The 12,443-nt window shown below is 43.4% G+C and overlaps 1 protein-coding gene across 5 annotated transcripts; it reads right to left on the bottom strand.

Annotated features, from left to right (window-relative positions):
- tty (tweety) lies at positions 1 to 12,366 on the bottom strand. 5 transcript variants are annotated; one of them, XM_089263048.1, is made up of 9 exons: positions 11,980 to 12,366; positions 9,338 to 9,711; positions 7,392 to 7,877; positions 6,510 to 7,273; positions 6,277 to 6,446; positions 4,901 to 4,912; positions 3,909 to 4,828; positions 3,844 to 3,878; positions 1 to 3,773 (listed from the first exon to the last, which is right to left on the bottom strand). In XM_089263048.1, the coding sequence occupies exons 2-9, from the start codon at positions 9,473 to 9,475 to the stop codon at positions 3,329 to 3,331; spliced, it is 2,970 nt and encodes a 989-aa protein (XP_089119174.1). In that variant the 5' UTR covers positions 9,476 to 9,711; positions 11,980 to 12,366; the 3' UTR covers positions 1 to 3,328. The 5 variants fall into 5 exon arrangements, with proteins under 5 accessions (XP_089119174.1, XP_017963874.2, XP_089119172.1 ...); XM_018108385.3 differs by having other exon boundaries at positions 3,844 to 4,828; positions 11,980 to 12,358; XM_089263046.1 differs by lacking the exon at positions 11,980 to 12,366 and adding an exon at positions 10,181 to 11,306 and having other exon boundaries at positions 3,844 to 4,828.
- Positions 12,367 to 12,443: the final 77 nt, after the last annotated feature.

The following is a 12,443-nucleotide window of genomic DNA, read 5'->3' as shown; positions in this document are numbered from 1 at the left end:
TTTTTTTGTGGGTTTTTTCATTTGTTTATTTGTAATTTTTGTATGTTTCTTGTATATTCTACTTTTGTTTCGCATAAAATATTATAAACCCTTCAAATCAGCTAATTTATCCAACTTCGTCTTCACGCAGTTATGCGATATTCCCAATATAACCGAATACTTAGGTATGCGGGGTTGTTTTTTTATTTTTAATTTTTTAATTTTATTATTTTAAATGTTTTCTTATTTTTTTTAATTTTGTTTTTATTTAAGCTTGATCTGGCGCTTCTCTTTACATTGTCTTTAACTATATATGTGTGCGTGTATGCATGCGTACACTCACATACACACACACACACACACACACTCAGCAAGCCTCGAAAATGTTTCTCGTTTTCCCACTACCCAAAGTTTCTCATTCCATTTGTATTTTGCCTTTAATAACTACAACGCGTACGATGACAACATTTAACACAGAAATATATTTACGAGCTAATGTGTTATACATATATATATATCTGAATGTATATATCTGTATATCGCTGCGATCAGCTTGTGTCATAAGTCGAGTCCACCCATCGCAAAGTATAGCTCATCCCATCTGGATACCCCTGCAGTGCGTTCCCCTCTGTATGATATAGGTGAATATCATTTGGATTGGTTGAACGACAATATTTCATTATCCCAAAGTCATTTCATTGGGGGTTCAAAAATTTGTTTGCATCTTTGATGATCCACTTTTTTCCAGCAATTTTTTTTTTTTTTTTTTTTTGATACTCTTAAGGAATTTCCAATTTTCTCTAGTTAAGCTTTACAGAACAAATAAATACATATATAAACTTATATAAATATACATTTAAAAAATGATATATATTTTTTTATAAAAAAAAAAGAGTCAATTATTGAACTTGATATTCTTAATAAAACTTGAGCTAGAGGCTTGTCGCATTTTTTTTCGGTCTGCAGGGGTATTTGATAGTCGATCAAACGAATTAGTTGCTCTAACTCTTCTTCTTGCGCTCCTTTCTGGGGCTATACGCGGCAGGGGCGGGTCGATGTTTAGCTACATATATACGTGCCATAATTGTTGTTCAATAATCTGTATATATATATATATAACATTATGTATTATTGTATATAAGCGAATAAAAAAAACTTGATTAGGTCGTTTTTCGTTTTGACGTTACTTTACAGTTTCTATACATAAGTGTTAATACTTAAAAGCTTAAGTTAATCGAATAAATTTTCGAAATTTGTTTTTTGGTTTTTCGATTTTGTTATTTTGTCTCTCTTCTCTTTTGCCATCCATCGTTTGTCGCTTCGTTTGCGCGAATATGCTTTTCGTACATATATGTATATATTTTGTATATAATATATGTATGTATGTATGTATATATTATACAATTGATCATTCCCGATGTGCTCTATATAGTGTACAATATTAGTCTAATAATAAATCTTTAGCTGTACTGTAAATGTAGTTCATTTATATATATATATATGTATATGTATATATGTGTACGTGAGTGTTTGTGTGTGTGTGTGTGTGTATTAAAAACTCACTGGCTTTGCGGGCAGTGCTTAAGCGATTTTTTAGTTGGATGTTAGGCTGACCTCTGGTCACACTGCTATCGTTTTGTTTTGGTTTCTGTTTCTGTGTCTGGCTTACTTCCTTCTCGTATTTGTCGTCCTTTTAGAATTCCACTAACAACTCCGCTAACTAACTACACAAGTATTGAGTTTTAATATCTGCATAATGCCTTTAGTTTATATTTGTATATTGCTGTAGTTCATATACATATATACGTATATGTATGTATATATATGTATATATATTATATATGTAGATTTATTTATTTAACTGTAGTACTTGTTGCTGGTGTCAATTGGTGTCTTTCGGCTCAGCCGAATGCGGGGGCAGTACGTTTACATCATTTATATTGCTATTCTGTTAACACACACGAGCTGGAAATCCAGTTAATTGGGGTTTCGGGATTTTCGTTTAGGCTACGCGTTGACTTTCGTTTAGCTACTGCTATTAAATATACAGTTACTTGTGTATAGCTACATATGTATATAGTATGTATGTATGTATGCTTGTTTGTATGTATATGCGCACTCGGAATGTGCTAAGTATTTGTTTTGTTTTTGTTGTATTTAGTTTAAATTTGTTAATAAATGCATTTTTGTTAAGCTTACGGTTACATTACAATAAAAATCGCAAGGTCCGAACTGCTCGAATCGGCTCTAACCTGGCGCACAACCCAATTACCCACAAGTCCCTATACCAATGCCGGTCGCATCCACACACACACACACACACTCGCTCGCTCACACACACGCACACACACCCGACCGTATTATTATCGATAAACAAAAAAATTGACTTGACAAAATTCATTTTAAAACAAAAAAAAAAAACGTTGAACTCTTGCTCCCCCTCTGCAGTTGTTTCTCCTTACTAACTAATTGAAGTGACCATGCACTGGATTTTAGGATTTCTGGATTACTTAAGACCAATTTGACGAATTCGAATTCGAAGCAATTTCAACAAAAACCGTTTTCCCATTTCTGTTTTTGTTTTTCCTAAATTGTGAATTATTCTTTAACGGCTTTTAAAATCGCAACTATATCTATTTTGAGTTTCTTTTCTTTGGAAAGTTTCTAATATCTAAATGCGCCTTTCCTTTTCTTCTTATTCGTGGAGAGTTGGAGGGGGTCAGGGAGCTTCGTGTTGTCGAAGTTCAAAAGTTCGTTTTTTCTCTATTTCGTAATCTCTTTTGTTTTTGTTTTTCTTTCTTCCTTTCTTTGTGTTTTTCCGTCTCTTAAGTAGTTCCGGCCTACGTACGTACTCCTACATATAACTTTGTATATGACGCTATATAATACAATAATTTGTCCCATATTTCGCTTAGTGTTCTTGGCATTATCTTTCGTCTATATGTATGTATATATTTTGTTTGTTTTGTTTCCTTGTTCGCGCGGTTCGGCTAAAAATTGTTGCAATAAAACTGTTTGCGAGCATTAAAATGCCTATTATCAAAAAGAATATACCAAATATCGTGTATATATGTATGTATAAGTATATGTTTAGTATAAGTGTGTGTGTGTGTGTGTGTTATAGTTAGGATCTGTATCAAGTGTGCTTGTATATATACAAAAAGTCCAGTTTGTGGGTTCAGTTTATCCATTTCAGTTTCAAGTATTTCTCGTTTGGCTAATTATTGGAATGCGTTGGGAACTCAAGAGAATGGACTTAGGATTGGGATGCGAAGCGCAAATCAAGAACCAAGGAACACTCAAATATGCTACTAAATGCCGACTCTGGCCACTATCCGTTAATCGTGGCTTACAGCTCGGTGACTGCATAATTGCTCTCGTCGGTTATCGCCGGCGGCGGCGGCGGCAGATCGTCGTCGTCGTCCAGGACACCCGAGTTGGCGGCTGCTGCTGCTGCTGCTGCTGCTCCTGCTCCGCCAACACCGCCACCGCCGCCTGCACCGTTGAGCAGGACGAGTCCGTTGCCAGCCTTGCCGTTGGCAGCTTGGAGACGCGGCTTGGGCGGCGCATTGTCCGCGCTGTTGCCGAGATGCGTTTGCGCCTCCATCGGAGGCGGTGGCAGTGAGGCGTCATCGTTGTTGGCGCCGCCATTGCCGCCGCCGCCGCCGCCGCCATTCTGCTGCACTGCATCCGCTTGCGCGGCGGGCGGCGGCGGCGAGGTGGGCGTGCCAATGCGCGGCGGCGGTATGGCCTTCATCTGCGGCGGCAGCTTCATCGGGGGCCGTTGCAAGGTCCTAAACAAGGGCAAGATTGAACAGAATCGGAAGGTTTGAGAGCGGCGTCCGCATCAAGCGACCAACTTACTTGGAATAGTTCTGCGTCTGGTGCTGCTGCTGCTGTTGCTGCTGCTGCTGCTGCTGCTGCTGCTGATAGATGGACTCCACCTTGGGCTGCTCCGCATCCTTGGGTATCTCGGGCAGGGGGCAATTGAGTATCGAGGGCTTGTACTTGGGATCGAACTTGCCGCCCTGCCGCAGCGTCGAGCACTTGTATATCTGCTTATCCCGATCGTATATGGCCGAGTCCATGGCGGTGCTGATGGGCACCACCTCCGTTTCGGGCACCTGCTGCTGCTGCTGCTGTTGCTGCGGCGACTTCAGCTGATGCTGTAGCATCTGCTGCTGTTGCTGCTGCGAAGGCGGCGGCGGCTGCTGCTGCTGCTGCTGCTGCTGCTGCTGCTGGGCATGCTGTGGGTGGGCGTGGGGATTGGGCTGCTGCTGCTGCTGCTGCTGCTGGTGGGGATTTGGAGGGGGCTGCGCCTGCACCGGCTGCTGGTGATGATGGGCCGGTATCTGCGGGCCACCCTGGCTATTCTGGCGCCGCATTGTCGCCAGGTTGGAGACGTAAATGGAGCCCTGGCTGACCGCCACCAGCGGCTGATAAATGGAGTGCGGATTGCCATTGGGCGCCAGCTGGCCGGCCAGATGGGCAGGGATCTGCTGATAGATCTGGCTCTGGCCCGGCGGCGGCAAGTGATGCTGCTGCGCATGATGGGCCGCCGCAGCTGTCGTATAGGTGCCATACTGCTGCGCCTGGGCCTGCTGCTGATGGTAGATGGCGTGCTGATGCTGCACGGCGGCCGCAACGGCTGCCGAGTGCGAATGGGGATGGGCGTGTGGATGGGCGTGCGGATGCTGGTGAGGATGATGGCAGTAGATTGGCTGCGGACCCATTTGTTGTTGTTGCTGCTGCTGCTGCTGCTGCTGCTGCGCCTGGGCGTGCGCGTGGGCCTGGGCCACCTGGGCCTGCGTGCTGGGCGGTAGGGAGGAAGCGGCGGCGACGGCGGCGGCTGGCGACGATTTTCAGTAAAAGTCATTGGCTTCCAAAGTTTTGCATTGTTTGCTTAGGGTTGCATATTTACCGTTATTGGGACCTAAAATGTACACACAATTAGCAAGGCGGATGAGGATACGGAATGCGGATGCGGATGCGGATGTGACGGTTTCATGGAGATGGACGAACGTCAGACGCATGATACGAGAGAGATACATAAGTGAATGGCCAGGAAACTAGAAACGGAAGGCTCAGGCGGTTCCAGAGAGGGTTTACGTAGAGTCGGGAAGAATCAACTACTTTTGGAATGACTTAATTCCAACTAATATTCGCATATATGCAGTTCTAAGACTTGATATATTCATATATGCGTGCAGATATTATGGGGATATAGATCTTATATTTAGAACTCGAAATAATGTGCTTTTAGCTAAGGCCTTGAAAGCCTAAGGCGAGCTTATGATACCTGAATCGCACTCCTAGTTTTAACAGTAGATAAATAGGGAAAGTTAACCAATTCCCAATGCGAACCGGTTGAAGAAGAGAGACGGAAAAACTACTTAGGGAATATCAAAAGAAAAGTATATGATATTATTTTATGCAGATAGATATTTTAAGATTATATTGATTTTATATTTTCAAATCATGAGAAAGCATTTTAATTCAAGATGCCTCAATAGAGATAAAAACTTGAACAATTATAGCACTTTATGATAAATGAATAGAATTCTATTCAATATATTAGCTTGTATTCATCTGCTTTCATTATTCATCCTTTATAATGTAAGAAAAGCTGTTAACAAATATCCTCAAATTGAGGTTCAGGTAGAGCTGGCTTTTGCGTCTACTACAAATCTACAGATTTAGCGTTATGTACAGCTTATATTAAGATGGGCTTAGTATCTATATATAGATGTATGTATATAAGATGCGACTTCTGTCATACATAAGATACTACTCCCATCCTAATGCTTATAAGCATAGAAGATATTATTCCCATCTAAATATGTATAACCTCTAGTTCTCAAGCTATATTTCTATAGCCATTTTAGATATATTCTATACATGTCTATGAAAACTCAACAATACGAAACTGAAATACGAAATGTTTCCAAGAATCCAAGAACTACGATCAGGCTGAGCTAATATAATTATATAATGCCCAATAGATAACGCGATAAAGCGAGAGACAGTCATTTAGAAAGAAAGATAGATGGACAGAAACAGAGAGAAAGAGAGAGAGAGGTGAAAGATAGAGTGAGAGAGAGAGAGAGAGATTTGGGATAGTGCAGGTGATGCTAATAGTGCTACTGATGGTATTTGCTATGGTTGTGTTTGGGGTGTTGTGGGTGCTTGGGTTGGTGTTGGTGTTGGTGCTTGGGTTCGGGTTCGGGTTCGGGTTCGTGTTGGGGTTCGATGCTGGCATTGATGTGTTGGTATTCAGGAAACGGCACTTGCACTTACCAGTCATGTGGGTGGGGCTGTGGTTGTGCGAGGGCAGTCTGCCTAGCGTGTGGGTGCCCATTGCCCGCATGTTCTGCTGGATGTGCGCGTGGGCCATCATCTCGTGCTGCTGTCGCTTATTGGGATGCTGGAGCGTGTGGGAGCCACTGATCACCGGCGGACTGAAGTGCCTGCAATGAGAGCGGGTTTGCCGAGCTGCAATGGGATCAGTCTGGGGATCAATAAGCACCTACCCGTTATGGTTGCGTGGCAGTGTGCGTGCCGCATTCATCATCTGCTGATGGTTCTGGGGCGCCGGATGTGATATATAGGACGGCTCGTCCACCTGGGCGTAGTCGTTGCGCTTGCGTATGTAGATCCATGTGTGCGAATCGACCCACACCATGATCGTCAGCAGGATGGCCGCTATGAAGCTGGCGATGAGCATCAGCACCAGGCCCAACAGGCCGCCCTCGCAGAGGCCACGTGCCGCGGCCAGGAAATTGTGATGCACCGCCTTGCAGTCGACCAGGGCGGTCAGCTGGGTGAGCAGACGTTCGCTGCTGTTCAGATCGGCATTGACCGCACCCAATTTCGGCTGCAGGCCCGAGCTCTTGAAGAGCACCAGTGAGATCTTCATGACGGTGGCCATGGCGCTGCGGGCGTTGTTCAGCGAGTTCTGCGACTCGCGCAGGCGCTGGGTGAACGGGTTCGTGTGCCCCGGCTCGCATTGGGTGTAGTGCAGCAGGACATTGGTGGGCAGGTCCCGGGGCGCTGTCGAGACCAGGAAATCGGCCGGGCTGATGCACAGGTCGCCCACGGCCACCGACGACGACAGATACAGGCCGGACATCAGCCAGGAGCCGGTGACGGCGAGCAGGCCGCAAACGCTAAACAGTATTAGGGCGCAGCGCGAGTGCCGTGCCACGCCCACTAGCAATACAGCACAGAGCACAAGCAGCAGAGCCAGGGTGGCCACCGTGCCGGGCCAGCGGATTAGCTCCCATTGATCGCCGCGCTGTGCAATGAGATTAGAAACGGTTCAGGGATCAAGGATCAGGCCAGGAAGATGGGCGGGACGGGGCGCAAGGGAGCAGCTAATGATTAAGGCACAGCTAGCTAACGGTACTACTCACGGTCAGAAAGTGCGTCATCGAGATGCCCATCAACGGGCGCCGGATATCGCTGGCCGCATTGGTGGCCAACGTCACGTTGCCCTGGACGATATTGAGCGAGACAAAGAGCTTGGAGAGCGCCGTCTGATTGGACACCGGCTGATCGAAGATATCCGCCAGCTCCACCAGCTGCGGCCGTATGCGATTGGTCAGCGTATTCTCCAGTATGTGCGTCTGATTGCGTATGGTCGTCACCAGATTGTCCACCTTCCGGCCGGCGGTCAGCACCTCCAGCAGTCCGTTGTGCAAGTCGTCGTTCCCGTAGAGGCCCAGTCCGATCGCCGCACAGCACATCACCGTCACGATGGAGAGGGCCACCTTCAGGCTGGTTATCGAGTGGGCTGGGCGTGGCTTCCGGTCGCAGCAGCGCGTCATCAGATAAAACAACAGTCCCAGCAGCGAGACAATCAGCAGTGCTGCCGGCACCGATCCCAGTATGCCCAGGCTCTGATCGTGGGCGAAAGAGAATCTCAATTAATCAATTTCGTTGTACAGTGCGCATTCGCTATGATGTTCAGCTCGATAAGAGCTGGGCTGGCTAATGTTAGTGGATCTCTGACATTGCCTCGGAATATAGAACAACAGCTAAGAGCCCCTTAAGGGACAAATCAGCTACAAGTTATCGATAATAATCGATATTATTCAAATACTATATTAGTTATATTATGTTAGTTAATTGACATATTTTACATAATTTTGTGTCTAGAATGAATTCAGTAGCCACCCGTAGATAGATCAGTATCTTATCGATAGTTTATCGATCATTCCATTAAAAATAACAATATAAATCATAGCCATGTTTTGTTTATGGTCACAAGATATCTTAACATTTACTAAAGAGTTAAATAAAAAACTAAACATTAAATTATAATATAATAAGATAAATTTGTTTTAGGAAAGAACATCAATTTATGCCTATGAATAATAACCAAACAATAGAATATGGTTATTGCATCAGTAAATTCTTGACAATTTATCGACTCTAAAATATAACTTAAGCACTTTTGTGCTTAACATAAATGAATAATTATGATATTAAGACGCTTAGAATAACATAATAGTCGATAGGATAGTAGACACAATGAAATGAAAATTGGGAAGTCATATCAGTCTTATCGAGCACTGTGATTCATAACATTTATCTATTTCATGGAATGAGTGGGGCAGCTTAGGCTGTTGTGTCTATATAATCTGCATTCTTTTATAACACTTTATATGGATTTCTAAAGACAAGCATCTATATACAATACCTCATATAAGGATAAGATATACTGTATATGTATCATAGATCAATAGATAATCTATTTAGCAGTTTAAACAATACATGTACATATTAAACAGACGTGGATTGAAAAAAGAAATATTTTTCTATATTACATGGGGTTTTATACAAATTTAAGTAACAATATATTATATACATATGTGTTATATTGGATTATGTCTTTTCCCTCTATCTTTTGTATTGTTTTCTTTCTAGATTACTGCAGGATGCAGTCGAAATATAGACTCATTTATAAGCATACTTATAATTTTATCACAATCACTATCATTGTCTGTTCATTTAAATGAAAGTTACTCAGCTTCTTAGATTACTACTTATAATAAGTATATAATGATGAAATGATAATATAATAGAAATGAAATGATATACATATAATATAATAATATAATAGCACTGTCCATTATATCATTTTACAATAATACTAAAATTGAGAAATTATTCGCTTTCTCATGCCCAAAAACATATAGCTCTGATAGCTCATAGATTTAGTATATACTCATATGTACATAAATAGAAATCTATAGAAATCGCTGCAGTTAACTAAAATTCGTACTGCCATACACCGTTTATTCTATTTGGCATTTGTGGACGTGAGACGTGAGGGATGAGTGCAGATAGAGCTTACCTCCAGGTAGATCTCATCGTTGGGCCGGAACGTGCTATTGATCTTGTGGAACGTGATGTTGTAGTGGGGCAGTGCGTGCAGCAGCTTGGCTATCACCGGCACTTTGTACTGATCCGTAAACTCATGATAGTCGCCCATCCTGGATGCGGGACTGGCAGTCGAGTGCTCGGACCGCGTTTACCAAAATGGCCCGGTTCGTAAGGCTATGGAGTTTGGAAATGGTAATGTAGGCGCTAAGGGGGCGTGCGAAAGCTCCTGCAGGTGTCGACCCGTCCTCGTCCGCGTCCTCTTCCTCGTCCTCGTCCTCTACTTCGTCACTGTGCTTCGTGCTGTCGGTGCAGAGTTTTAAACTCTTGACATCAAACTGTCGCACACTGAATGAGGGAAAGAAGTAACATGGTAACACAATTAGTTCATAAGGCTCTTCAAGGATGTAGCTCATTCATTCATTCAAAAGGAAAAAAAATTGTTAGGCGTGGTTTGGCACGTTCCAAACGCTGTTCAGATATCTATAGTGTGGTAAGTATATATAAGTGGGTACACACATACAATCTCGAGCAGATGTACATATGTATGTGGAATATGGAGCGTACCGACGTATGTAGATATATGGTATGTAGGCAACACTAGGTAGAGTCTATATACATATGTATATGTATGCTATACCGATGAATCAAGGATAAACTGTTAAAAAACAGACGAACTTTAAAAATTTTTGTTTAAATGACTTTATTAGGTCTGTAAAAGTATCAGACGAAATGCATAAGTAATGACAGGAAAAGAAATGGGGATCTAGTATTGTCTAGTTGCCTTTTGCTTCCTTATGACATTCGTATCTCATACTTTTCAACACGAGCCGTTATCTTTCTTGGTATTTTCAACGAATCACAAATTCCGCTTCAAGCTCATTTAAATTTTAGGTTTTCTCATCTCGCACAGAGGAAGAAGATCTTGTACACATTTTGCAATTTAAACAAAACACAGACGATTATCCGGCTGAGCAGGGTATGAGACGCTGTGTGTGCAAGTGTGAAACTGTGTTTGCCATGGGGTGTATACATCTGTGTGTGTGTGTGTGTGTGTGTGTGTGTTTGTTGTGTGGGCATGGCCTTTATTATTTAATAAGCATGTGGGCGAACGCTGGCCGCCCAAAATGAGCCATGTTGCAGCACTTTAATTAAAAATTGTCTGTGCAACGCGTTCTTGCTCCCATTTTTTTTTGCCCAGTGCTACTTCCCTATGCGAACTGACTGACACAAACTCGCACACACTTACACGCACACACACACACGAAGACGGACACAGACACCAGGCAGAGTCACAGCCACAGGCTCAGGCACAGGCACAGTGACAGTCACACACGTACACTGAAAGAGAAACGCACACGCACACCCTTAAATCTCTGCTTTGTCGAAAGCCCGCACACTCTGCTCGAGCGCTCTGTTATTGACGCTGCGGCTGCCCAGCGCAATAGCAATTTTGTTCACTTGTCTTCCTCTTGCTCTGCTCCTGCTCAGCCAGCCGAGTGCGAGTACGAATAGCGGTAAAAAGGTATCAACCAGGCGCTCACTCATTGACTCGCGCTTACTCTCTTGGAGTGTCAGTCTGGCTCTCTCAGTCTAACTATCTCTCTCCCTCGCTCTCTTTTGCCATGCTCTTTCAGCTACTTGCGCGCTCACGCTGTTATACTTTTCTTTGTTGTTGTTGTTGCTGCTGCTGCTGATGGTATTCCCGTTATTGTTGCTTTTGTCCTGCTCCTGTTGTCGTCGTCGTCGACGTCGTCGTTCGTTCGTATGGGTGTGTGCATATGTATGTGTTTGTATATATGTATATTGATTAAAAGTTCGCACTGTTTCCTTATTCCTTATTCCTTATGTTCGGTCTCGCGCTGTGCTCGTGCCACGCACTCGTAATTGCTGCGCTTGTTGCCCACCTTCCTTCCGCGGCCCCACCCGCCCACATGCCAAATGCAGCGCAGCATCTTGCGCTTAGTTAGTTGTTGTCGCTGTCATTGTTGTTGTTGTTTTTGCTTTTGTTGTTGTTACGGCTTTGTGCTTTTAGCCAATTGGGCATTGCAACATTTGACAGTTGCCGTTACAAATGCGACCACAGTAGCCCGCTGTCGACGGCCCACAACTTACACGCCCACTGCACACAGAGGCAGCAGCACGAGCGCATGTGTGCGTGCATGTATATACAAATACATACATATATGTATATGTACGTATGTATACAATTTACATACGCACATATTTATATTGCTGGCTTTTTGGGACACGCATAATCAGGAGCACACCCACTTTATCTCTGGACACTGCAAGCTTCCAATAACAACGGACAGAACCTGCCTGATATACACACTTCTACACACATACATACATAAATCTATATGTATGTATGTAAGAATGTAGAGATTTTTACATTTCTAACTGCATTCGCATAGTTGGCATGCTCGCATTTCGTGCACAGTGCGGCACACGATATTACAACAAACACTCCCTTTTCTTTTCTTGTTTTTTTTTTTTTTCTTTTTCTTTTCCTTTTGCAAAATGGGTACACAATTTTTCACAACAAACAAAGCTGGGGAACACTGGGAGCTTAGCTGGGAGCCTCGACGTACGCCGCATTCGCGTTCTGCTTACTTTTAAATTTGATATTCGCCAGGCACAAGACCACGAAACGTATATTTATACGGCAACGGAGCACTCAGCTTGACAAGTTTTTAGCATTTTCACTGCTGTTGTTTTTATTTGATTGGTATTCGATTCAGTTGCGTTCGTTTTTATTTAACTCTTTTGTTTTCTAAATTTTTCATTTAGTTTTTATTGCAACGTCGTTGTGGCAAACGTCCTGCAGGAACTTTACATTCCGAAGACTGAGCAAAGTATGAAAAGTTTTTCTCGTCCAACTTGGTCACACCCTCTACAATACGCATACGATGTTGATGTGCCATAGGCCACACGCGTAACAGTTACAGGATAACAGGAGACTAAAGTCCTTGCGGCGCTCTTACGCTCCGTGCGCATTTTCCCACCCCCTCAGAACATTGCCAGTGTGTACCTACGAATGCGCAGGGATATTGTAACATTACCAGTGCATGTACACA

Source organism: Drosophila navojoa, chromosome X (genome assembly GCF_054131105.1).
Source record: "Drosophila navojoa isolate 15081-1374.11 chromosome X, UAZ_NAV_1.0, whole genome shotgun sequence".
NCBI lineage: Eukaryota > Metazoa > Arthropoda > Insecta > Diptera > Drosophilidae > Drosophila > Drosophila navojoa.
The sequence above is the reverse complement of the archived record's forward strand: the minus strand, read 5'-3'. Positions and strand labels throughout refer to the sequence as shown.

Coding starts and splice junctions, on each gene's coding strand:
- tty (XM_018108385.3), bottom strand. CDS start 9,475: ATGGGCGACTATCATGAGTTTACGGATCAGTACAAAGTGCCGGTGATA. Junction 7,878..9,337: donor ACGATGAGATCTACCTGGAG/GTAAGCTCTATC, acceptor GCCCACGATCAG/AGCCTGGGCATACTGGGATC. Junction 7,274..7,391: donor CGATGACGCACTTTCTGACC/GTGAGTAGTACC, acceptor CTCATTGCACAG/CGCGGCGATCAATGGGAGCT.